Here is a 27,869-nt window from a genome sequence, read left to right on the forward strand (position 1 = left end):
ATGGTGGACAACAAGGTGGTAAGCCATGGGGAATAGTTAAATAAAGATTCATACCAGTTTTGTTGGGATTCTCTTTCTTTTTCTCTTTTTTCTATTTGTTTACGTAACTCGGCCATGGTGTCTACTACTATTCCAGTACTATCGACATACGTGCAGCATTCCTCCCGAAGGGCTACACAAAGGCCACCTTGTTGCAAAAACAATAAGTCTAACCCCCTTCGATTTTGTAAAACTACTTCCGAAAGTGATCGGAGTGAGTTTACTAATTCATTAATAGATTTGTCAATTTTCTTAAGATCCTCATCTACAGCAGCTCTTAGGGCTTTAAACCCCTGTTGCTGATGTACAAGCGCCGCCGTGCCTGTTCCTATTCCAGCTCCCCCGATAGTTAGTAATGCTGCAACCGTGAGGGCTGTAAAGGGTTCTCGCTTTTGCAAATGATATTTTGAAGTGCGACTCTGAGAATATACATATTCTTTAGGATGATAGATAATCCTGGGGACTACTACCACCTGTATACAATATTCACGACTTTCATCAAAGGCTGCTATAGAGATACAAGGGGTCAAGCCTAGGGTATTACACACCCATTTGATATTAGCTGCCGGAATTAACCACTCAGCTGGCCTTAAGGTATCCTGCACTGATTTAGTTATTTGACACAAATGTTTCTTATTCTCTGGAACGGTTCCAATACATCTCCCTTTCCCAGTTACTTGTGATACGGTAATTCCCGGAGTTCTATCCTGTCCTTTTTTCCACAAACATTGTGCAGGATTAGTCCCATTTATTCTTTTGGGCCTCGCATGTTTCCTATGGCTTCGTAAAAAGGAGGTTTAGCACTGTAGCATAACCAGCATTCCTTTGTTAAGTTAGGATAGGTACTGTTTAGTACCTCGAATGTAGTGTGTAAGATTTTCCAAAGTATGTTATCTCTCTCATCAGTCGAAGTCACTTCTATCTGTTCTACCTGCGTCTTGTTGATTTTAATTTCATTCCTCATCTCTCCTAGACTATTACCTGAATCTGCTATCATAGAGTTGGGTCCTCCTAAACTATTACCTAGGTTTGCTATCACCTGGTTGGGTCCCACAGGTTCAGGGTCATGGGGAACAATTTCCTTTTTAATGAGTATCATACCTCCTTGATCTCTTCCAGGTTGCCACATTTGGATTCCCCAGGTTTTTCCTATTAACCAGCCTGGATCATCTGGCTGAGTAACATTCATATATACAAACTTGCATGATCCTGAATATTCCCCTCCCAAAATTGATCCGTCATTTGCATATTGCGGAGGGGTACAACCCGAAGGGCCTCTCCCAACCTGTAAAAACCTGTCAGGTCCTCCCCCTGGGGTGAATCCCTGAGCTATTGTTTCACAGCCCCAATATCCGCAATAATTATACCCTGGGTAATTGCAATAGGCTTTTCCAGGGTTAGAGGCCGGGCACATGTAAAAACCAATGTAGGAACCGACACTTGGGAGCATAGTTCCCCAGGAGGTGATTAATTGCGTCAGGTTTACTTTAAACGAAGGGGGTCCCGTTAGTGTAATGTTACTGATCACAACCTGATCTTCCCACCTAATTAATGACCATTTAAAGGGTTCATGTGTTTGAGATTTACAATTCCCGATCATTAATATTATTAAAAACATTCTAAAAACCGTTCTAAAAACCCTAAGGTCGTTTTTCCAATTATCATAGCGGCTGCCATAATTTTCTTGTTCCAAATTTTGTCATTTCTTATATGGTTGCTTATGTTTAGAGTGATCCCAAGTTTGTTCAGGTCTTATTCTAGGGTCCTCTCCCCCACAGTTATCAGCCCCTCTGCCTCGCCCATCAACTCAGTTGCTTCGAGCTATGGGGTGATCCATCTTCTCGGCAGCAAGGGTGGTCTTCAGGAGGAGTTTGGTGCCCCTTCCTCCTAGCTCGTTGGAGGTATCTAGACCACTTTGTGTCTTTCACCTGGGGAGCTAGGCAGCCCAGATCAGGGATCCACCTCCGGCAAACCCCTGCAACAATTCTTGCTACGAATGGTATTGGTTCGTTTGAGTGGCAACAATAATACTGGGGGTTTATTCCCTTAGTATAAATGTTCCACCAATTTTTGGAGCCCACTTTAAGGGTTCCAGATGCTACTCGAGTTACCAATGTCTGTTCGGTTAGTTTTCGCTGTTCTTTGTAACAATTATGGCAGGCTCCCCTAGGAGGATAACCGCTACGACAATGGGTCCACCACCTTTCTCTACATATTCTACAGACAATACATACAAATGGGTTACAGTTTCCCCAACACCCTTGAGCATTACATGTGACCCTTATTTTTGAACTTAACAACACTTTTCCCCACGGATCTTCGATTACTTCTCTTGATTCTTTATTAATCAGGAGAAAAGTGCGATATACTTCATCAGTAGTAAGGAATGATGGGCCTAAAGGTAGCCGTATACATATTGTTGTACAATTCGTTACAGGTATTCTTCCTTCCCACATATAATAACACCCATCACTACCCTGGTAGTAGTGGTGCAAACCATCCCACTTATCTTTGCCCAGTCCTAGCATTCAAGGTTTGTTTCTTTCTCAGTTTCACCTTGAAGTTTCCTGGTACTTTGCTGACTTCCCATATAAAGTTCTTGATAGTTTGGCCCCCTGATCGAGGTGATAGTTCTATTGGTCCTTTATTCGGCTCGCATGGATCCAGCCTTTTTCTGTGAGTTTTGATTTCGGTGTCCGTTGTTAGTAAAGCTTGACGTAGTTAGCAAGGCTTTGATAGGGTCCCTCCCACTGTAGTGTGAGGGGGCTCTCCTTCCAGCTGCGGACCAGGACCCAATCTCCACGCTCTACCTGATGTAGTACAAAATCCAAACGAGATCTCTGAGCAATCATTCCCCTCAGAACCAATTGCTCTAGGCTCCCTATCGATCCAGTTGCTGCCGGAAGAGTCCTATCTCCCCATCCCAAAGATATCCCCAATCATAAATCCTAGCAGTATGTTCCATAATTAGTTAGCTAAATACATAAATAATCATAACAAGACAAGTTATGGTTCTGCGCCTCACTTTCCATATATGAATTCAGCAGGGGTTTACAAAGCTGTAGTTTTAATGGTTACATTAACACCTTCTTATTTGCGGTTTAACCGGTAAGACACCCCTGGGTAATTTAATTTCCAATTTCAAATATTACCCATGAAATTTTTAAAGAGTGGTCACAAAAAGAGGCTCTAGTTTCCCAGTGTGTCTGTTTATATATTTTCCTATAACTGCCAATTAGGGTTGCCTTTTTTTTTTTTTTTTTTTTTTTTATTAGCCAAATTATTTCTCTAGCTCTAATATCCCTCCCTTTTTTCTGATGTTATTTTCTTTGACCCCTTTTAGAGCTTCCAATATCTGATTAAGTCTCCTTCCCATTTTATAAAACTCTCGGGTTTGTGCTGACCAGGAGGGACTAAAGGGACCAGACTCCCTTATTCTAAACTTCTCCCGCTTCACCTGAATGCTCTCCTGTATCATTGATTTCTAGATTATCTTCTTCAGTTAAAGAATGGATTTTGAGTTTTCCTTCACAGGATGTTATCTGTAATTTTAAGGCTATTATTAGGTCCCTGCCCAACAAATTATTCTCGGCCTCTGGCAGCAACAGCAAATCATTCACTTTAAATTTGTTATCTGCCTCAATTTGTACTCCTTTTATTACAGGAACAGGGAAAGCCTCCCCCGTAATTCCAATTATTGGAATTTGCTCACTACTTATCTCACATCCCTGGGGTAATTTTGCCACTGTTGACCGAGAAATTCCTGTATTTACCAAAAATGCAAGTTCTTCGCCTTGAGGACCTACTCTTAGATTTATTATCAAGGCCCCTTCTTCGGTCCTCTTCGTTAGCTCCTGCCCTCTCTGATTCTCCTGAAAGATTTTCTTATCCTGGATCCTGACCCTACACTCTCGTTTGAAGTGTCCCTTCCTTCCGCAATAAAAGCAGGTTTTAGGCTCCCTCATCCCAGCGTCCTGACCATCCCCATGCCTTCGCTTTCCAAATCCATTTCCTTCTGACCCCTGGGCTACATCTTTTCGTGCGAACACGCGCTGTATCTCCTGCAGCAATTCATCTCGACTTCTGCCTTGCCAATTATCTACTTTCTCCAGCCTTTGCCTAATGTTTTCCCATGCCTGCGTTACAGAATGCAATCGTAACAGTGCCTGCCCGAGCGGTGAGTCTGGGTCTAGTGGGAGTGAGGGGTCTTCCTCAGGAGGTTCCCTCTCCTTTCATTTCGCCAGTTTAAGCATCGATGTACCTGGTTGCTCGACCCATATTATTACATAATCACTTTCTTCCTGACTATCGAAAGGGATTTTTACTGCTGGGCCGATATACACTCCTAAAAGTTTCTTCCTCTTATCAAGCTCAACCTCGTACTGAATCATGTCCGGAAAATATCTCCAATTTTCTAGCATAAACTCCAACAAACTATCTTTTGGTGCTGGAGAAAATTTAATAGAAGTAGGGGGCTTGCTTTTCCCCTGTCCCATCCTTTTGGGAGTGCCTCTCACACACAGAACACCACTCGCTTCCCCTGGTTCGTGGCCCACGTCCTCGCGGACTAATGGGAACCGCACTACTGAGGGTCCACACTCACTTGGGGAATCCGACTGTCGGTTCCCCTCTCATGCACACCTCACTTACTCGCACTCAAGGATCTTTCGCCCTCCAAGGGCTCATCTGGAGCATGCAGGAGGCTTCTCCCCCTGTTCCATCCCTTCGGAGTGCCCCTTTGCACTCTAGGATCCTTGCTCCAGGATCTCAACCCCAACCGGACGGATCTCGTCTCTTCCGGAGTGCCTTTGCACTCCGAGACCCTTTACGGCTTACGTGACTTACGTGTCCTGCGTCTTCGTCCGGACTCTGTGCACAGAAGATTAAGGGGTTCACCGGTATCTCCCTTTTGCTTATGAGTATAATTTTAAGTTCGTCGGTGGTCGTGAGGTAGGAAGGTCGGATGCTGGGCCACCCAGAGATGGGGTGGGGCGCCTCCCAAACACCGTTGCCTCCTCACCTATGACCATCCGAGTCACGGCACCAAATTGTTATAAATAGACTCAAAAAGGAGCAATATTTCCAATTTGAATTTATTAATCCATTGCATACAGCATAAGCAAAAGATTCAGCGCTGGGCGACAGGGGAGTCCCCGCTCCACCAACTGCCGCGCTCAGTGCTTCTCAAGTTCCCCTTTTATACTAATCCACTTCCGTAGATGTGTTCTTTTTCTTGGCGCATGCTCCAGTTGTTGCTAGGGGGTCGTCTTCTACCCTCTGGTGGTCGTTGGATGAAGGCTCGAAGTCTTCCTCGGGCCTGTACTCTTGACCCCGTAGCTCTCATTCTCCTTATATGGGGAATATTTGGCTGATTCCTATTGCTTGGTTAGTTCTCCTTTTGCCTTTCGCATGGTTAGTACTTGTGCAATACATGATTGAATTATAGCAAGCAATGGTAACTTGATATATATTATTTTTAGGTTATGTGGTTATCTATTTCTCAATCATATGGTGGACCATGCATCTCTGAATCACAATCATATGGTTAACCAACTATGTATTTCCCAATCACATGGTGGTCCATTGCGTAACGAAGAAGAGGTTCTATCCATCTCAGGAACAACAATGGGTGGAATCCTGCGGCTCAGGAATTCGTATGCCAGAGCCCTGCCTGTGCCTCATGCTTTGTCAGGACCTCCTTCTCTGTGAAAATCTAGGGATTAGTGGAGTTTTTTTGCCGAAGAGCTCCTGAGAAGCAAATGTTGTGCTAGGTTTCTCAGGAGTGTATCTGTTAAGTTCATTGCTGGCAAACAGAAAGTAAGGCCAGGGTAGCAGAGCAGCTGGGAGCTGGTCACTCCCTGCAAAGCGCTGGTGTAGGATGTGGGAACACCAGGTTCCAGGATGGGCGAGCAGGGTCAATGTGCTCAAGGTGCTGCAAATGAGGTTTGGGTTCACTTAGAGAGTAGTCAGGAGCAGTGAGCACTGGAAGATCCAGCTGCAGTCCCCATCCATGTCCCTGTCAGTGATGGCTTTAGGGTGTCTGCAGCCTGGATCCAGAGTGCCCTGGGGTGCTCCTGAGGCTGCCTTTGCACTCAGGCTGAGGGTGCCCAGGGGCCCCTGAGGCCGGCAGTGGGCACCAGGGCTGGGGCTTGTGGCCTGGCAGGTGTGGCTCTGGGGGCTGTGACATGCCAGTCCATGGGTCACTGTCACTGCCCTCCGCAGCCCTGGCTAGCTCTGTGATGCTCCAGGGACAATGGCAAGAGTGGGGAACTGGCTAGGTTAGGGTTTTGCCTGAGCCAGAACCTCTAGGCCAAATGCCAGCAGTAGAGACCCTGGAGGACCGAGTGAAGGAAGCAGAGGAGGCTCTTCTGCTGTGTAAAGTGCAGCAAATTCATCAGGAGAGGCGGGGGGAAGGTCGTGCAGGCAAGAATTCCCAAAGGGAACAGATGTTGAAAAAACCCCCAACATCCCTGTGACTGAATTTTTAAAATCTTTCAAAACACGGAGTGGACACCATACAGTAACCAATAAGTGACTCTTGGGGTGTGGTTTTGAGGGCTACAACAAATCAGAACAAGGGGAGGAGAGAGCGTTGGCATAGGGATTGGATCTTACGGTGAGGGACAGGGAACTTTCTGGAGCAAAGGGTAGGGTTTGGGCTGATGGATGGGGCAAAGGGGCTGGGTTGTCTTGACAGACAGGGAAAAATCTGGTGAGGAGGGAGGGGATTCCTTGAGGGACACTTGGGTAGGAGGGCATAACATAGGGGAGGAGCTAACTGTAATAACTCGGGGAACACTTGAACATACGACTATATAACAGAACATTTGACTCAATAAACTAACGCACTGCAACACAGAAATTCAGGCTTTCGGCAGCTGAGAGGTGGCACTGTTAGAACCTGCAGCAGCTGGTGAAAGCCATCTCTGTCCTTCAGGTTCTTGCTGTGTGGGAAGGTGCTGCGAGTTGTGGTGGCTGCACTCCCCCTTTGCTGGGAGGATGATCTGTACCAGGGCAGAGCAGAAATCTGCCTTGGTGAGCAGAACATGCTCAGAGCATTACGGTTCCGAGAATGGCACTGTCCCTGAAGGGCAAAAAGCTTGAAAGCATAGAATTCTGTGCGGAACCATTGCACAAATTTTCTCTTCTAGAACATGCTCATTTTTGTATGCTGTAGATGAATGCTCTGGGTTTTATAGAATACATGGGGTTTTTTTCTTAAGGTTTTTGGGAGAACTCTCAAGTTTATTTGTGGAGGATTTTATTAAGAGTTGGTTAGCTGAGAAAGGCTGCAGGAGTAGTCAGATGAATAGAGGAAGCAGCAATTAAGGAAGTGAATAATAAACGATTGTATGAGTTATTGATACAATAAGGAAAGCTTTACGAGAGAGAAATGCAGTGTATTCTGTGATTCATATTGGGAGTCATAAATGGTGTGAAGGTTTAGGAGAAGGGAATGAACGTGCAGATAAATTGGTTACCCTACCCATTGATAACTCTTGTCCTATTGATAAGCATACATTGGCCAGAGAAGCACATAGTAGATATCATCAAAATGCAAAAGGATTAGCAAAGCACTTTGAGCTGAGTTTGTCAGAAGCATTGTTAGAGCATGTCCAACATGTAGTTATCATAATGGTGGAATAGGTTTAGGCATGGGAGTTAATCCTCGAGGTTTAGAAATAAATGAGAAATGGCAAATGAATGTTACACATATAGCTAGATTTGGTAAAGTTAAGTGTGTGCATGTCACTATAGATACATATAGTCATTACATATGGGCTACGGCTCAGGCAGGAGAAAAAGCTATACATGTTATCAGGCACCTGTTAAGTTGTTTTGCTGTTATGGGAGTCCCAAAGAGTATCAAAATGGATAATGGTTGAGCTTATGTAAGTGCTAGGGTCCAGAAATTTTTGAATCAGTGGTCTGTTAAGCATGTGACAGGTATTCCACACTCTTCTACTGGATAGGCAATAGTGGAAAGAGCAAACGGTACCCTTAAGCAGTATATTGAGAAGCATCAAGATTTAACAGACCCACAATCATGCTTAGCTAAGGTTCTGTATGTGATCAATCATTTATGTATTTTTGGGGAAGACAATATCCCTCCTGCAATTAAACATCATCCGAGGTCAGGTCAGGAAATTAAAACCCGACTACAGGATTATGGGAAAAACCTGCAAAAGTATTATACTGGGGTCGGGGATATCTCTGTGTTTCCTCACCTACAGGGCCTTTGTGGGTGCCTGCTAAGTGGACTAAACCTGTTTTTGATACAGCCTCTGGTGGATCGCCTCACGGAGGAGGACAAGGAGCGACTGGGGAAGAAACTGCTTCTAGTCCTACGACCGCTACTGTTACAGTTGAAGGGACACTTGAAAGCGGTGGACAGAGCACTGACATGTCACTATCGGACGGCCCAGGAGCTGATTGGTTTTATTGACTCATTATCGACTTTTCGTTTTACAAATCCAGCAAAGGAACATTGCCTTGACTGTTACAATCCACATTGTGCTGCCTGGATAGCCCTACGTTGTGGGGGTTGTGATAGAACTTTTTGGATAGAACAATCATTATTATGGGATTTATGGTGTCACACTTGTGAGCACGAGCACACGTGGGGTAAAAGCTGGCAAGATGAATTAAGGAGACAAACAGGGCAAAATGCATATATAGCTTTAAATCTTTATGAGTCTCCTGAACAGAAAATTCTTGCTTATTATCAATGGGAAGTACAATGTGTTGTGAATAGAATTAAGGTTCAAAGTAAATCACGTATAGTCTCTGTAAGGTGTAGAAAATTAGTACCTTTAACGCAACGTTCGATTGTAGGGCCCTTCAGAGGGAATCCTGAAAGAGCACTAGACTGCTGCATTGAAAAGTTGCAAAAGTTAAGTTTGCAAGTAACAGGACCAGTAAAGTTAGGAGCAGCAAAACTGAAAACAGATAAGAAAAAGAAGGTAAGATAGGGAACGACCTCATCTAAATAAGGTTATTAGTGGTTGCTAATTAGTTTTCTATGATTAGGGCAATTTCACATCTATGGGACCCTGCCTTGTGGGATGCTGTAGCTCCATGGGACCCTGCTTCGTGGCATGCTATAGGTGTTGAAGAACAAGAACAGCGATTACGAGATAAGATACATTTTGTATTAAAGAAAGAGCTTGAACTATTAGCCCCATACAGTAAGAAAGCTAAAGAGGCTTTGCAATCACCACGATTAGACTGGTTGTATTGGATTGAAGAACCAGACTTTTATACTGGTCCTTACTTACATTCACTTCCTTGTTATGTTTGTAAAAGGGATGTTGATAAGTGCTATGCATGGATAGCTGTGCATTGTGCAGGTTGTAATAAGGTTTATTGGTACTCACAAAGATCAATAGGAAATTTATGGTGTAGACCTTGTTTTGGGAAGTGGATTCAAGATTTTGTCTGGGTTAGAGCTCTTGAGCAAAGTACTGGCCTGCCAGGAAGGGCAGGATTAAAGCTTTTTGAGAGTGCAGAACAAGTGGCTATAGCACATATTAGATGGAAGTTGCAGCAAGTACTTAGAGAGTTTGAAATTACTAGTGCCTCACGCATTATAGCAGCTCGCTGTAAAGCTGATTTGCCTTTAAACTTACCTCATGCTATACCTGTAAGCAAGGATGCTGATTTGGAATTAGACCAGTGCATTCAAAAATTGACTCAGCCTTACAATAGACATTTTAACAAACCAGGGAAAAGACAACGAAGAAAGGAAAAACAGAGAAAGCAGAAAGAAAAATGAGGTTTGTTTTTATTATACAGCTCAATGCTGTAGCAAGTGAAGCAGTAGGAATAACACACTTTAGTCAGCCAAGAGAAAATTTATGGGTAACACTTGCTAAACAGATTACCAATCATCGCTTTGTCTTAGTCTTGGAGGAGTCACTAACCCATTTCGAACACGCCTGGTGGGACTTCCGGTGTGGTCTCCTGGAGAATTTTGCAGTTTGATAAATAATCGAACCTTATGTATGTATAACATGTCAAACATCACATTGCCAGCACAGCAAGGGTATACTGCAGGTCAGAGTGATGGCTATCGTCAGTGTTTACTAATCCAATCACTTAACACCTCTTTGCATTCTCCTCCTGAGGAATTGGATCTTTCTGGGAGTGCAAATGCCAGTATATCTAACGCTACAACTGGCAGATGGTTTAGTTTCAAACCCTTGGATGTTCAAAATTTAAATCAACCTAAAGACACATGGGCCACCTTAGATTCATCCCTGAATTTGAGTGAATTCTCTCCACAGCATTACAGTCAATGTAACGGCACAAACATCACGGCACCAATGAAATTACCCACAGGAATATTTTTGATCTGTGGAGACAGGGCATGGAATGGTATACCAGCTAAACCACAGGGTGGACCCTGTTATTTGGGAAAATTGTCATTGTTTCATCCTAATGTGTCTTTGCTAATGCGGTTGAGTCAAAATTCAAATAGAAAGAGGCGTAGCATGCATGACTTAGACTGCAGCCAGATAGGAGATCCACAGTTTTGGGGTACATTCAGACAAGTAGCAGTTTCAACTATTTTGCCAGGAGGATCTGCCAATAAGTCTATGAATTTAGCAAAGCAATTAGGGTGCTGGGCAAGAAATGAGCTAAACAAGACATCCCAAATTCTAGACATGTTAACTGCAGATGTGCAAAGTGTTAACCATGCTGTTTTGCAAAATAGAGCTGCTGTAGATTTTTTGCTTTTAGCACAAGGGCATGGATGTGAAGAGTTTGAGGGAATGTGTTGCATGAATTTGTCTGATCATTTGGTGTCCATTCATACCAAGATAAAAGAACTGCAACAGGGACTTCACCATCTCAAAGAAGAAGAAGGTTTAGGAATTGACGAATAGCTTAAAAGCTTAGGGCTTGGACCATGGCTAAGGAACATTGTGACATATGCTATCGGCTTACTGGGTGTGATCTTAATGTTTTTGCTTATTTTGCCTTGTGTCTTTAATTGTATTCAAAACATGGTCAGTCGTATGATAGCAAAAATGCAGACTAGTCTTCTTGCTCAAGAAGAAAACGGGGGAAATGTGGAGGATTTTATTAAGAGTTGGTTAGCTGAGAAAGGCCATACTGACATAATGTCGCTGGTTAAGCTTGAAAGGGAGGTCAGCAATCTCTGATTCAGTTCTTGCTGACAGGCAAGAACCGGATGACCTTGCTGCAACATGAGGAAAGGGAGGTGAGATTAGTCCTGAATATCTGCAGAATGCAACAAAAGAATAAGCACAAGAATGTAGAAGTAGGTGTAGTTGCTGATATGTAACTAACCAATCCTGAGCTCAACTTTTGCAATATGTATGAAGCTTATTAAGAGCTGTATTTAACCCGCTGTATTCGATCAATAAATTGGACTTGGATGAACCAATTGGTGTCTGGGTCTCCTTCCTCCGACATTTATTTCTGTTTGTATTTTATATTTAGCATGTATACAGTTTTTTTATTATTGGTTTTCTTTAGTAAATACTTAGGGAAAAAATACCTAAGCATTTTTTAATCCTTTGGGATATTGTGATTAATATTCTTAGAAAGAAAACCTTGTTGAACAAGTGTGAAAACACAGAGAGAGGGAAAATAGCATAAAAGTCTTTTAGAACAGGGTGTGTAATAAAGACTGCAGACCTGAGTAATTCCTCCAAGTGCAGAATTAGCAAGATATATTACTGTGATACATAGGTACGATTTGTGCTGATAAAGATTGAAACAGTAATCAATAATGATACAGTAATTAATATTTGAGAATAATAAAATAGTTAAAAGTTGTGATGCCAAGGAGGAGAGGGAGAGGAGGGGCTCCACCCCCCCCCAAAATGAGCCTTGCTTGGTCTTATCCTAGGCAAGCTATTACAGCTCCAGAGCTCAGTCTCCAAGGGGACTGGGTGCCAGAAGCCAGCTCGCTCTCAGACCAAGGCCGCGGGACAGCCCTAGCAAGCAGGGAATATTCAGCTCTTAGTGATTAGGCAGCTCTTGTGATTTCAGCATTGCTTGCTAGGTAGCTTTTCCCTTGGCCTAAGGCTCCAGCAGACGGTAGAGAGAGAAGAAGATGCCGGCTGTTCCACAAGTATGGCTTTATTGGAGGGGTTCGTGAAGGGTCTCAGCTCTTCTTCTTCCGAGTTAGTAGGGGTACAGTATGCTACTTTTATACCCTTGGCCTGGATCCAATCCTGACCAATGGCAAAGGTGTTAGAGTGACCATAAGTGACCAATAGTAGGGTTAACAACATATTGCCTTACATGGCTATAGGGATAAGGTACAAGGCGGATGTCCCTGGAGACAGGAAACTTCTTTGCTGCTGTGTCAGCTTTCTATTCTCCAAGGGGCCCTGGCTAAAGCTGAGAGGTTTACTACACCTCCCCCTCCCCCTTCCCAGCAGATGTTCTCAAGGACCACAGGAAAGAAGCTGAAGATACAGTTGCTAAAAATGACCAAGAACCTGGTTGGGTACCAGAAAATGCTAATTATAAGGGATTTATTGCCTTGATATGTAGATGCAGTGATACGTTAGTCTTGGCTTACATTGTACTGGCTTGATGCGCATGTGTAACCCAAAGGTGAATTAAAAGACAAAGAGGAAGAGGAGAGGTCTTCATCCAAAACGACCCCCAAAGACTTGTGTGAACACCAAACCGAGTGGTGGCGCATGGGTGATAAGGGTGGTAATGAGGGCGGAGATAGAGATATGATGAACCGAAAATGAGAAGAGATGGTATTGACACATGACATATAAGGGGTGATTTTCATTTGGCAAGCTTGTACGTGAGGTGGCAAGAGTCCCAGAACTCTGCCCTCCGTACCCCGCGGTTATCGTTTGTTTATGCGCTATTATTGGAACCAAATTATCTCTTATTTTTATCAAATTATATTGTATCAAATTTTAATTTTTTTTTATTTTAACTATTCAATTAAAATTGTTACTACTTTTAATACTGTTTGGCTTTTTTATGATGGGATAATTGAGCAAACGTAACAATTTTGGTGCCAATACCCGGGACTCTTTTAAATCCAGGGAGGTGGATAGCTTCTGGGAAGGAGCTCCCCACCAGACTTTTAAGTGGTCCCAAGGCTAGACCACTCTCCCTTGGGAAAAGAGAGTCATTTTTACAATAATGCATAAGCAAATTAGTTTTTAAGAGCGCGCAAGAAAGGCTCCCATCAGAGTGCCGGCTTGTAGGAGAGAGAGTACCCATAGAAAACTGCCTTGTGCACGAAGACCCTTGTGAGAAAAGGAGGCTGTGAGTATCATGAGGTTTTGGGTTGGGGGGCGGCTGTATGCATGTGTGAGTGTGTGTGGAGTGTCTGAGATGGGGGCTGGGCAGTCCCGGACCCCCGAAGTGAGTGGGACCTCCCAGTACCGCGTTTTCACGCTGTCCGAGAGGAGGCCGGCCGGGAAAGGAGGGAAATGAAAGAAAAGTGAATGAGTGGGGACCCCGGGAGGGTTTGACCCAGGGGGAAGGAGGGGATCCCTGGTCCAGGCACCTGTGGGAAGGTCCTTGGGCAGGAGGGATTGACTCAGTGGGGAGATTGAGAGAGTGAATGAAGAGGTTCAATTTCTTTGGATGGGTTGGTAGCAGGCAATTTAGTATGTGATTAGATGGTGAGAGGACGGGGCTAATAGATTGAGAAAGAGGAAGAGATAGGAGTGGAACAAGTAGATTGCAGAGGGAGAGATAGGAGTGGAACAGGTAGATTAAAAAGGCAGTGTGGCAGAGTAGTAAGTGAGGAAGTTGAGTCATGAGGTGAGTGTGGGAAACTAAGACTCTCCTGGTACCAGGAATTTCTTAGTTTGTTGCCGCCAGAAATGGGTCAGGGAACAAGTTCCTTGACCCAGGGGCTGCGGATTGTAGGAAAAATTCGCAGTGGTTTGAGGTATCTGGGAACTGTGAGGGGGGTTCTCAGGGGGCAGCATTCCTCAGGACAGCCCACTGGGGATGATGATACGGTTTTGGGATGAATGAGAATCCCAAAGGAGAAAAAGTAAACAGAAAATAGTTAAGTATTACATGTTTAAATGGACAAAAGAAATGATCCGGAAAGATAATTTATATTGGCCCAAGTTCAGATCATTTGAGGATTAGATTTGCCAGGCTCTAAATATATATGTGAGTTCAAAAGACCCTGTTAATCAGGAAGAGAGTAAGTATGCTGCCTTTTAGAGTCCTGAGGGGCAGCATCAGGAAGAAGCTGGAAAAATTAGAAGACTGGCAGGACAGGGGACTTCAGGAGTTACTGAGAGAAGCACAAAGGGTGTATGTGAACAGAGATGAGAAAAAGCAGAAAGCAGATGCCAGAATTTTGGTGGTGGCAGTTAGAGAAATGCAGGCAGCTTTGAATACAGAAAAAAAGAAAAAAAAGAAAAAAAATCCGCAGGGAAAAACAAATTGCAGATGTCAGGATCTATTTTTAAGAACACAGGACCTGTGTGTTTTTTCCCGCCACAAGAAAGGGCACTTACCAAATTCTTGCCCTGCCTTGAAGGGTGCAGGACCCACCTGTTTTTACTATTATAAAAAGGAGCACCTACAAAAAAAGTTGCGGGAAAAAACAGCACGATGAGGAAACTTTTCAGGGAGGTCAGGGGCTCTGTTTAATGAAGGCGACAGAAACGCCACCAGAAGAGCCCTTGATAAGTTATATTTTTAGTAAATATAGGAGTTTCTCAGTCGACAGTGACAAAATTATCCTAGGGATGTGAGATAAGTCGTGAGCGAGTTTCAGTAATCGGAATTACGAGAGAAGCTTTCCCTGTTCCTGTAATAAAAGGAGTGCAAATTAAAACAGATGATAAATTTGGAGTAAATGATTTATTGTTGATATCAGAGGCCAAGAATAATTTGTAAGGCAGAGATCTAATAATAGCCTTAAACTGACAGATAAAACCCTGTGAAGGAAAACTTAAAATTTATTCTTTAACTGAAGAAGATAATCTAGAAATTAATGACACGGGTTGGCATTCAGGTGAAGTGGGAAAAAGTTTAGGGTAAAGGAGTCTGGTCCCCTTAGTCCCTCCTGGTCAGCACAAGCCTGTGAATTGTATGCATTACTCTGTGCATTATTAATACTAAAAGGGCAAGAAGGGACTATTTATACAGACTCCAAGTATGCTTTTAGCGTAGTACATACTTTTAGAAAAATTTGGAAAGAAAGGGGACTTATAAGCACTCAAGGGAAAGGGTTAGTACACGGGGAATTGATAATTCAGATACTTGAAGCTTTAAAAGGCTCAAAGAAAATAGCAGTAGTTCATGTAAAGGAACACCAGAGAGGGAGGGATATTAGGGTCAGAGAAATAATTTGGCTGATGAAGAAGCAAAAAGAGTGTCCTTAAGAAAAAGAGATACTGAAATAATGATCTTACAAAAACTAGAAATTCAGCAGGAGACACTTTCCCTTCCGCTAGCAGAACTGGCAACTATAAAAAAATTAGGAGCAACATTTAAGGAGGGAAAGTGAGTTTTTCTTGATGGCAGGATTATGATGCCAAAACCAGTGGCACATTAGATCTTAGATAACTTGCATAGACAGACACACTGGGGAACAAGAGCCTTTTGTGATCACTTTTTAAAATTTTATGGGTGTATAAGGATATTTGAAATTGGAAAGCAAATTACCCAGGGGTGTCTCACCTGTCAAAAAGTAAAAAATAAAGTGTTAAAAACCCCTCCCTCTGGAGGATGCAAAAGAGCCTACAAGCTATTTGAAAAGATCTAGGTTGATTTTATAGAATTGCCTAAAGTGGGTCGGTGGAAATATTTGTTAGTTATATTTGTAGTTAATATTTGTCAGTGGGTTAAAGCATTTCCAGCAGCTCGGGCTACAGTTCAAACTGTAGCTAAAATATTGTTGGAACATGAAATTCCAAGAATGTGATAATATGGTGGGATTTAAGTTGATTTATATTAACCCTGATTTATTAAGAATGAACTAGGCATCCTGGATGGCTGCTAACCGCAATTCCCTTGAGCTCGGAGGCAGAAGAACGCCGGTGGAAAAAGAATAAAAGACTTTCTGAATCAGTGGGAACGGCCTAAAAAGATTGAAGATCTCCTCCAGGGTCATGCACCAGCAACATTATTAGAATTGATTACAGAACTGCAATTCCAGAAACTGCGATTGATAACAGCTGTTGTTGAAAGAGAGCAGAGACAAGTAAAACATTGGGAGTGCAGTAAACATGGTTTAAAGTGTCATCCCTGAATATGTATTGTTTGCACACTTTGCTTTAACTCATGGTGGAAAGTAAGAGAGAAGAAAAGAAGAGACAATTTATTTGCTTGCTTTGCTATGGTTATGTATTTAGCCAGCTAACTATAGAACGTATTGTTAGTAATTTTTTTTGGGATACCTTTGAGACTGGGAGATGAGACCCTTCCAGCAGCAATTAGATTAATAGAAAACTTAGATCAATTGGTTCTTGCTATATTTGCTATAGCACAAATAAGAGAACGAGCAACTCATAATATTATAGACCAGTGTCTCAAAATTGATAGTTGTGGCGGAGAAGAAGTCTATACACCACATCATAGGCGCATTCCAGGGGCACATTGGCGCCGCGAGTGTGCCTATTGGAGATGGTGACTTAATGCACTCCCCGCCCCTGAAGCACAAAATAATTAGAAAAATCTTCTTGTAGTTGGCACATCCCTGAAATTTTGGAAAATACAGGTTTATGGTATTCCGGCCTAATCTTTTCCCTGTTCTTTTTGTTTTAATTATTGCTTCTTAACCAGCTAGAACTGGGAAACGGCATTTAAAAAGAGACAAGCAAACTCTGTGGGGCTATGGGTACCAAAAATACTAAAAGCACCGGTGACTAGATGCCGGGATATTACCTTTGCTACCGAGAAGACTGGCATCTCGGCCCTTGGCTGCAACCCAAGGGGCCTTGAGAAAGGTAAAATGGTAGATTTCCTGAGGATTATTTTCACTGTGATCATTCTGGTACCCTGGGCAGTTGGCCAAAGCCAGAAAGCCACACTGGACAGAGTTTCAGCAATGAAAAAGCAAACAAGGCAAAAACCAAGTCCCAGCAATTTCAACATTTGTGACTATTGTAATCAACCTGTGTGGATTAAGGACAAGGTGGAATCTGTGTTTGTAACACACCCATATGCTAGTTCTGCCTGCTACAATCGCAGCAGTGTTATAGATGTTTGTATTAAGGAAGGAAAGATGTATTGGGTAGAAAAAAAATTGGGATATAATGGACGAGCTCCTTATCCCCCTAGTAATCAGATTGGCCCTCAATATGAAAGGTTTTTTTGTTTTGAAAGAAATCATAATAAAGATGATCCAAGTATAAGAATAGGAGGCCGGGCACTAAAAGAAAAATTGAAAAAGAAAATAAAAGAAAAAAAAAGAAACAAAGGGGAATAGAAGAAAGAACAAGAGAAAAGAGTCAACAGAATTAGCTGAATTGTATAAACAGCTAAAACAGTACTACAAAGATTGGAATTTGCCAGCCTTGAATAAGAATCGGTTTGTAGGATTGATGCAAAGGATTGCTACAGAATTGGAATTATCCAAATGTGAGATTTGTAGAGGTCTAAAAAATGGCTAAAAGATGGCCGTAGAAAAGTGAGAGCTTAGTTCCAGAGCAATTTTTAAAGTAGAACCACACCCAAATTTCTGGAACATTGAAGAGACCTGAAGGATGGATTTTAAGCCATCAAGTAATTGGAACCATTTGTATAACTTGAGAAGGAAGGAAATTTAATAAAATAGTAGGGCATACTCCTTGTCAATCCACGTTGGTGGTTAATATGGATAATCGTTCAAAAATTTGGCGACCTGAAAACCCCATCGGATATTGGGGACCAATAAAAGAAATAAATTGTGAATAAGATGAACAGATTAATGTATGCTGGTACAGAAGTCCTGGAGCTAACCCCTACCAGTCCATCAACGGCCTGAGGTCTTATTGGGAACAACCGGAGAAAACTGATAAGAAATGGAAAGCCCCAGATGGGATATATTAAATTTGTGGGCAACGAGCATACAGTGAGTTATCTCAAAAATGGGGAGGAACTTGTACTTTGGGAGTAATACAACCCTCCTTCTTTGTTTTACTGAGGTCTAGGAGCAATGTGCTAGGAACTCCACTGTATGAAACCCTGCAGTGGAATAAAGGAGATTTGAATTTAAATTTTCCAACAGCAGGAGGGAATCAAAACTGGGGGGAGGACAAATAGCCTGCAGAACGAATTATAGCATATTATGACCCAGCAACATGAGCTCAGGATGGGTCATGGAGATATAGGACCCCAGTTTATCTGTTGAATCGATTAGTAAGGCTCCAAGCAGTAGTAGAGGTGGTCTCAAATCGCACCTCCGATGCTTTAAAAATGTTGGCCAGGCAATATACATGAATGTGGGTGTTTGTGTACCAAAACAGGATCACCCCAGACTATCTGTTAGCAAAAGAAGGAGGAGTTTGTAGGAGATTTAATGAATCTGAGTGCTATGTAGAAATTAATAATTATGGAGAAGCTATCACAGAACTTGCAAAAAAGAATAAAAGAGTAGCTCATGTGCCGGTACAAAAGTGGAATTCAATCTTGAAAACAGATTGGTGGGGTAACCTCTTTAGAAGTGTTTGGAGGAAAATGTTAGAGTTCATGTTGTTATGCTCAATTCTAGGACTTATGTTTCTGCCTTGTATGATTTTGTATTTTATTAGGCTAATTCACTCAGGGATTCAAAAGATGCAAATTTCAACAATGTCTCTAAATTCAGAATCAGCAGAAAAAGTAAAACCAAGATCTATAATGGTATTAAAAGCTAAATCGACCCCTGTTAAAGACAAAAAGGACTTAAAAAGATTGAAATAGACCAGGACATGCTAACTAAACTTGAAAGTGTGAAAGACTAGAAGCAGTAATAGAAATGCTAGAAAAGTTTGAAGCTGAAAAGAGACAACAAGAAAACCAAAATTCTGAAAAATATAAAAGACATCAGGGCACAGCTTTTTAAATGCAGCACGAATCATAATGATCAAAAAGAGAAATGAGAGATTTGTGATAAATAGGTATGATTTGTGCTGATAAAGATTGAAACAGTAATCAATAATGATACAGTAATTAATATTTGAGAATAATAAAATAGTTAAATGCCAAAGAAGAGAGGGAGAGGAGGGGCTCCACTCCCCCGCCCCCCAGCAGATGTTCTCAAGCACCACAGGAAACAAGCTGAAGATACAGTTGCTAAAAATGACCAAGAACCTGCTTGGGTACCAGAAAATGCTAATTATAAGAGATTTATTGCCTTGATATGTAGATGCAGTGATACGTTAGTCTTGGCTTACATTGTACTGGCTTGATGCGCATGTGTAACCCAAAGGTGAATTAAAAGACAAAGAGGAAGAGGAGATGTCTTCATCCAAAACGACCCCCAAAGACTTGTGTGAACACCAAACCGAGTGGTGGCGCGTGGGTGATAAGGGTGGTAATGAGGGCGGAGATAGAGATATGATGAACCGAAAATGAGAAGAGATGGTATTGACACAGGACATATAAGGGATGATTTTCACTTGGCAAGCTTGTACGTGAGGTAGCAAGAGTCCCAGAACCCTGCCCTCCGTACCCCGCGGTTATCGTTTGTTTATGCGCTATTATTGGAACCAAATTATCTCTTATTTTTATCAAATTATATTGTATCCAATTTTAAATTTTTTTTTATTTTAACTATTCAATTAAAATTGCTACTACTTTTAATATTATTGGGTTTTTTTATGATGAGATAATTGGACAAACATAACACTTTCCATTTTCATTTCACCTGTGGAAAGCTGTTTCACTTCCCCAGGAATCTTCTCCACACTCCTGTCTGCCCTTTTCAAGAACCTTTCCTGGAGAACGAGGTGCAGCTTCTGTCACAAGATGTGCCACCAACTGCAGCTTCTCTTGGCTTTCCACACCGTGAGCAGCACGACTTCTGCAGCAAAGCAAGACAAATGTTTGGATTCCTTGACAACTTGTCCTTTCTTTTCCTTGTGGGCTGGGCAGTTGTGCCATTGCTGAGTTTTTCATTGTGCCTGTTCTAACCCAAGAAAACAGGAGGTTTTGTTGGGGACTTGCTGGGGAATGCAAGCCTGATCGAATGCAGAAAGAATCTCCAGGACACTCTGGGAGCTCCCCGGGCTGGGCTCAGGTTCCCGCTGGGACTCTGCAGAGGGCAGGGCTCCAACTGGGATCAGCAGCAGTGCAAGATACCTCTGGGCATCTCCATTTTCTGCTGCTCCAAGGAAGCAATGAAGCCAGCCAACTTCAGTATTTTCGTTCTCCTGGTGGATTTTTTCATTTGATTTGCCACTCCAGAGGCAATTTCTGTGATGGTCTCTGTAGGTTGATTCTATTTCAACAGCACCAGCAGCAGGGCTGTGTTTGAGTGCTGCAAAAGTGGTCTGTGATGCTTTCATTCCCCTCGACTTGGTGCTCAAGGACTTGTGAGCATTTCAGTCTCTGCTAATCATGATGCCTGTGACAAAAACACTGAGTTCACCATCACAAAAGCACAGTGGGCAGCAGTGATTGAAAGAGGCAAGTGCAGTTGTACTGATAAAATTCAGGTGGCAAGCAGAAGAGGGCCAAGAGCAACCATGATCTCCAATTGCCAAGGCAAAGTCACCAGCAGCCTCCTGCTGTCAGCTCAGGGTGAGTGAAAAGAGCCTTGAAAACAGCGCTGGAGCCCGATCCTTTCTTCCTCTGAGGGCTGGCTCAGGGCAGCACAGGTGGGCCCTGAGCAGTCAGGGCTGTGTGTGGGTGCTGGCTGCTCTGCTCCAGAATTGAGCTGTTAAAAGCCCTTGGGAGCTGAGGCAGGAGCAGGCGGGAAGGGGCCGGCGCTGCTGCTGCTCCTGGCCGGGAGCCCCGGCTGGGCCGGGCCGGCGCCCCCTGCGCTGCGGCTGCTGCTGCTGCCAAAGCCGGGCGGGACTCGGGGACAGGGAACGGACACGGGGGGACAGCAAAGGCCTGGCGGCTGCAGGGATGGTGGCGCTGGGGCCAGCGCCAGCACAGAGCTTCAGCCCGCAGTTAACCCCGAGGGAAATGCTGGGGAAACGCTCCATTTCAGCTTTCTTTGCTTGTTGCTGTAACGAAGGGACTGAAATGAAAGGCGAACAAGCAGGGCCCGACCCCTCCTCTGGGAGGAGCCCCAGGACTGGGCCTGTAAGGGGCCGTGAGGTGCTGTGAGGGGCCGTGAGGGTGTTATGAATCAGAAGCTTGACTAGTCCAATATTCAAGCAGCAATCAATTTATTATTTAATATGGTAAAGTATGAGCAATACAGCGCCAGGTACAGTGGGGGAAGTTTTCCCTCCAACTGCATACCGCTAATTGATGGTTACAGGTATTTACAGGGGTACCCATCAGTTTTTTTCAGCAGTTTCTATTTCCAATCTTTTACTCATCAGCAATTTTTATTCCAAATTATTACATCACAATTCTATAAACTATTGTGATTTTAATTTCTCAGGATGTATCTCAAAGGAGAATTCCCAGATGGTGACGGTCCAGTTTCCAAAAGAAGAAAGACTAATTCCATCTGGTGGAGTCCAGCTCCCCAGATATGGGTCCACCTTTTAATTGCAGAGACTCCAAATCTCATAACAGTGATGTCCAGCTTCCCTTTGGTCGAAACCATAAAGCCTTGAGGTGATGTTCATCTTCCTTTTTCAAGCTGTTTTTCTCTGCTTCAATAAGGCGTGAGATAAGCATATTTCCTTTATATATATTCCAAAGCTACAGTTTCAATAATGCAAGTAATATTCTAAAATTATACTTCAAAAGGTTATTATTGCAGAACTCTTTATGGATTAAATGCAAGCAAAAAGCAACATCTATAACACTTTAATTCAAATGTTCCTAAATCAACTAGGGTTAATTTGCAAACAAAAGATAGGTTCAAAAGTCTTTTTCCATGCTTTATTTTCCTCAGTTATTACTAGAATTCACAACTATCCCATTGTCGGTATCCACACATTTCTCATTCACAAGTACACACGTTGCCTGTTTGTACCTGACACGAAACACAGCTTTGCATCTCACAAGGGGTTGTGAGGGGCCGTGAGGGGCTGTGAGGGGCCATGTGGGGCTGTGAGGGACCATGAGCAGCTGTGAGGGGCCCTTGCCCCTCTATGGAGAACTGTCATTCCTGTCCAGGAACCCATGGCTGAAATGGAATTCCACCCCAAAACTCCCCATATATCCAAGGGTTGCTTTCAGACAAAAGCTGCAAGGACAGACAGATCTGGCTTGCCTTGGCCTCTGGGACTGCTTCTCATGTGCCTTCAAAACCCTGGAGTTCTGTGATTTCCTTCCTATAGGAAAGAACTGTCCCCATTGTCCAGGTGCTCCTGGCCTCAGGCACTTGACCACTATACAGGGATGCAGTTTGACAAGAAAGTCTCACAGATATGTATGCTTGGCTGAAAGATTTTTGAATGTAATGTCTGAAGACGAATATAAATGAAAGCAAGTTTTGATATAAAAGAAAAGAATTGATGAGCCAGTCTTTTTGGATAGCTAAGAAGGCAAAGTGTATGTTAGTTAGAAGGGGTTTTTATGACTTAGAGCAAAGGATAAGCCCACCTCAAACAAGAAGATTTTACCAAGCAGAAAGATAGCACAGGCAAACAAGTCAGCAAATTTTGCAAGTAGAAAAAAGGTCTCAGAATTTTCCACTGCAAGAAAACTGGAAAACAACTTTTAGCTTAAACTTTAATGTACTAACTTTTAGTGATTGGAGAATAGTAACATGAATATGGTAATGATAGTAGTTATGATTGGCTATAGGTAAAAGTTAAGGTATAGATTGGTTCTATTTTGTGAAGATGCTCAGCAAAGAAAAGTATATAATGCATTTGTAACCTAAACTAAGGGTCTCCAGGCCTGCAGCTGGAGCTGACAGCTGTAGCACAGCTCTGTCACCCATGACTCTGGACTGCTGTATCACCTTGGATACAATAAACTGCACTTTGAAGAGCCGCCTGGCGTCCCACATCCCTCATTTCAGCTCTCACAAACTGGTGTTGCCCGGAACTGCCAGTGCCCAGATGCAGAAATTTCCTGGTGCTGGTGCAGCCCAAGTGCAGCAATTTGCAGGCAAAAACCCCCAAAATCTGGCAATTTTCCACTGCTGGCTCTGTTGCTGCCCAGACCTGGAGTTTCCCAGCACTGCCATTGCCCAGATGCAGAAATTTCCCAGTGCTGGCAAAGCCCAAGTGCAGCAATTTGCTGGCACAGAAATCAAAACCCTGACAAATACCTGGGGCTGGCACCACCCAGATCTGGTGTTTTCCAGCACTGCCAGTGTCCAAACATGGCATGGCAATTTCCTGGTGCTGGCACAGCCCAATTCCAGCAATTTGCTGGCAAAGAAAGCCTAAATCAAGCAAATACCTGGATTTAAAAGGTATTTAAAGCAACCCAATCTCATGTTTGCTGACACCGCCAGTGCCCAGATCCGGAATTTTTCAGATGCCTGCACAGCATAATTCCAGCAATTTGCTGGCAGAGAAGGTTCGCATTTGGCAATTTCCCGCTGCCAGCACATTCCCCACCCAGATCTGGTGTGCACTGGCACTGCCAGTGCCCACATCTGGCAATTTCCCGATGCCAGCAAAACCCAAAGGCAGCAATTTTCTGGCAAAGAAAGCCCAAACTTGGCAGCGCCCAGATCTGCTGTGTTTGGGTTGGTTTAAAAGAAGGAGACCTCGGCTTAAGGCTGTGGGAAAACCCTCTTTAGGGTGAGCAGAGCTCCCACCCATAATCCTCTTGTTCAGTTATGCAGATTGTTACTAGAAAGTTCTGAGTTCTCTTTGCTACCATTGGTTACTTTTTGCCGCAAAATTGTAATATTCTTAATCATTCCTTCCTCTTGGATCCTTCCCTCAGATCCCACCTTAACCCCTCCCCATAAATAAATCTATAAATATCCCTGCTAGATCCTGGACCCAGGCTTTTTTCTGCTTCGCTCTCTGTACTGTGCACGCCATCCTGCTTGTTGTGTTTGCCTTCAGTAAAGTTCTGTTTCCACACAACCAGATGAAAGCAGTCTCTGTCTGTAAAGTGGCCAGAGCTGGTTCTCAGGGAAACCACTGGCCAACGGTCCGGACGAGGACCAGAAGGTTTCACTGGTGTTTGCTGGCACTGCCAGTGCCCCGATCTGGAAATTTCCCTGTTCCAGCACCACCCATGTCCAGCAATTTGCTGGCACAGAAAGCTAAAACCTGTGGCAGCTTCCTGCTACTGGGTCTGGCACCACCCACATCTTGCGTTTGCTGCACCAGTGCCCAGATTTGGAAATTTCCCGGTGCCAGCAGAGCCCAAATCTGGCAGATTTCTGTCACTGGCAATGACACCACCCAGATCTGGTGTTTGCTGGCAGCGCCAGCACCCAGATCTGAAAACTTCCTGGTGCTGGCACAGCCCAAGTCCAGGGATTTGCTGGCACAGAAAGCCAAACTTTGGATATTTCCAGGTTCTGGCATCAGCATCATCCAGATCTGGTGTTTGCTGGGACCGCCAGTGCCCAGACTTGGAAATTTCCTGATGCCTTCACAGCCCAGGTCTAGCAATTTCGTTTTAGCTAGCTGGGGCAGAGAAGTTCCTCGGACTGTGACTTTCCTTTTTCTTGGAATTGTTTAAACCCGCTCTGGAGGGAAGTCTTTTCCTCAGCTAGTAGGGGGAGGGGCCGCTGGAACTTGCTTTCTAGACTGACCCCTTTTGGAGGTTTCCTCCCAAAATTTGCCTGAAACCAGCACAAACAGTCACAATGAAAACTTCACCAGTGGCACAACTCCCAGCCCAGCAGGAAAAGAACGGACATGTAAAGTTCTCCTAACATTTGTCCTGCTTTGCTGCAAAAGTCCTGCTGCACACACTGTGCACTGTGGAAAGCTAAGAGAAGCTGCAGCTGGTGGCAAATCTTGTGACGGAGACTCAACCTTGTTCTCCATGAGAGATTCTTGAGAAGAGCAGACAGCAGATGATTCCTGGAAAACTGAAACAGCTTTCCGGAAGGGAAATGAGAATGAAAGAAACAATCCAAGATGTTTTCCTCTATTTATTTCTATGCTCCTCTTTTCCATGTTGCACTGCTTCTCCATCCCATTCATTCCAAATGCACCTCACCTCTAAAATCTGTGACTTGGCAAGTTTTAGACACTCTAAAATACCATGAGCTACACACAGTTTTCCTTGTCACACAGGAAAGCAACACTGGAGGTGTAAGTGCAGTGCTTGGGTCAGGTAGGAATCCTACCCCAAGGGAAGGTGGCCCGGCAGTGTCTAACCCTCAGCAAGGACAATGCACAGCAGCGAGGAAGGAGATCGCTGTGCCAGAGTGCAGGAGTCAGGGCTCTGCATCTGGGCTCAAGGCTGCAAAGTTCCCGTGTTTGGGCAGACGGAGGGGCTGTCCCCGGGGCATGCAGGGCTCGAACGTGGGGCTCGTGGGGCGAGCAGGGAACGGACACGGGGACGAACGGCCCCGGTGCTTCAGTTGCAGCAGCGGCGGCGGCAGCAGCAGCGGCGGCAGCAGTAGCGGCAGCAGCAGCAAAACAGATAGTTTTGAATAGTCTTTCTCTCTCTCTCTCTTTCTCTTTCTCTCCCTTTTCCGCTGTCGGGCACCCTTCTCTCGGGGTCCCTTGCCCGGCGTCCGTCTCCTCTCCCCGCCTCCCTCTCCCCTGCCGGGCCGGGCCATGCCCCCGGCCCGCCCCCGGCCCCGGGCGGGGCTGCCCCGTGCCCGGCCCCGGCCGTCTCGCCGCGGTCTCGCCTCCGCCCGGCTCTGGCCGTACTGGCGGTGGCGCTGCTGGGCGGGCATCAGTGCCTGGGCCGGGGGCGGCATCGCCGCCCTTTGCCTCCGCCTGGCCCGAGCCCGGCCCCGGACCCGACGCAGGGTCCAGTCCCGAGCCCGGCCCCGGCCCCGGCCCCGGCCCCGGCCCCGGCCCCCGCTCCTGCCGCGGCCCGCGGAGGACACAGGCGGCGCGGCCGCTCCCGCCGCCTCCGCTGCGGCTTCCCCGGCCCGAGCTCCGCCGCTCGGCAGCGCGGTCGCCAGCCCCGAGCCTCCCGTGCCGCGTTCCGAAGATGGAACGCCTGGGCATGGCCGGCCCGGGGCGGGTGAGGGGCGCTCGGGGGCCATTGCTGGCCCTGGGCCGAGCGCTGACAGCCGCCTCCCGCCCGCAGGGACGGCGCAGGAGGCCCTGCAGGAGCGGTACAGGCTGGGATCGCTGCTGGGGCGCGGCGGATTCGGCAGAGTCTTTGCGGCCACGCGGCTCTCGGACGGCGCCCCGGTGAGCGGCGGGGCCGGCGGCGGGCGCAGGAGGAGGGGATGGAGGAGGAGGAGGGCGGAGGGCGGAGGATGGGGCTCGCAGTGCGGGCGGCGAGCTCACCCCGCTGCTGCCCTTGGCTTGCAGGTGGCCATCAAAAGGGTGCCACGGAACCGCGTCCGGCACTGGGGCGAGCTGGTGAGTGAGCGGGGCCAGCAGCCGGGGCTGCCGGCCAGGGATGAGCCGGCGCCCGGCACGGTGGGAGCCACCACCAGGACGCCCCCAGAGAGAGCGGGCGTGGGGCCAGTGCAGGGCGCAGAGCATCCCGGCCTGGCTGAGGGCTTCCCCAGGCCTGGCACGGCATCGGCCCCACTGACGGCATCGTGCTCCTCCCGCAGCCCGACGGCACCAGCGCCCCGCTGGAGATCGTGCTGCTGGCCAGGGTGTCCACTGGCTTCCCCGGTGTGGTCCAGCTGCTGGAGTGGCTCGAGCTCCCCAACTGCATCGTGATGGTGCTGGAGCGGCCAGAGCAGTGTCAGGACCTGCATCATTTCATTCGGGCACGGCGGTTCCTGCCTGAGGAGGTGGCACGGGAGCTGTTCCGCCAGGTGCTGGAGGCCGTGCGGCACTGCACCAGCTGCGGGGTCCTGCACCGCGACATCAAACCAGAGAACATCCTGGTTGACCTGGGCACCGGGCAGGCCAAACTCATTGACTTTGGCTGTGGCACCTACCTGCAGGACACAGTCTACACTCACTTTGCAGGTGAGCCTGCAGAGGGCTGTGCTCCCGCTGCTGACATCTCATTGCCCAACATCTCCCAGCCAAGGTTGGTTGTGGCAGCAGGGATTCTCCCTTTTGCTGCCAGTCAGGGCACTGAATCTTCAGCTGAGTTGCTTTAGAGCAGGGCTGGGTGGGCAGCCATCTTCCAGCCCTGCTGGCAGCCTTTGCCAGCCACTCTGCCCAGGACTAGGGCTGGGCTGGGGCAGCCAGCCCAACCAAAAGCCCCGTGGGTTGGGGTAGCAGAGAGGGAGGGCGGAACCTTTGCCCCAGCCACTTTGGTATGCAGATGACAGGAAGGGCTTGGGCTGCTTCACTCGCCCTGTTTCCCTTGGCTTCATAATATTTTTGGGGAAATGCAGGCAGGGAGGATAAGGATAAACTCCATGTTTTTTCCCCAGCATGGAGTGGGTTTTTCCTTTGCATGTCATGGTCAGGCCTAGCCAGGGCTGCCCTCTTCCAACACCAGAGGCTTCTTTTCCAACCCTAACTTTGTGCACAAGTCCCAGATGCTGGCGAGAGGGCAGTGGTCACGCTGTGTGCCCCTGATGCAGCCCCCGCACACCCAGGGATGCTGGGGCCAGGCTCTGGGAGCAGCAGCATCCCCCTGATGAACTCCATCTGTATTCCATAGGAACACTGTCCTACAGCCCCCCAGAATGGAACGACTTTGGCTGGTACCATGGCGAGGCAGCAACAGTCTGGTCCCTGGGCATCCTGCTGCACCAGATGGTCTGCGGGGAGCAC

The 27,869-nt window shown here is 45.7% G+C and overlaps 1 protein-coding gene across 1 annotated transcript; it reads left to right on the forward strand.

Moving 5' to 3' along the window:
- LOC128948612 (serine/threonine-protein kinase pim-1-like) lies at window positions 1-27,869 on the forward strand (the record flags this gene model as incomplete). The annotated part of the gene is made up of 5 exons (XM_054293384.1): window positions 1-18; window positions 26,286-26,366; window positions 26,490-26,540; window positions 26,741-27,107; window positions 27,757-27,869. Coding segments are annotated over exons 1-5 (630 nt in total), but the record flags the coding sequence as incomplete, so codon positions are not given.

The sequence above is a fragment of the Melozone crissalis genome, unplaced genomic scaffold (assembly GCF_028551555.1).
Source record: "Melozone crissalis strain CALT ecotype California unplaced genomic scaffold, PUWL_Pcris_2 ptg000139l_1, whole genome shotgun sequence".
Classification (NCBI taxonomy): Eukaryota; Metazoa; Chordata; class Aves; order Passeriformes; family Passerellidae; genus Melozone; species Melozone crissalis.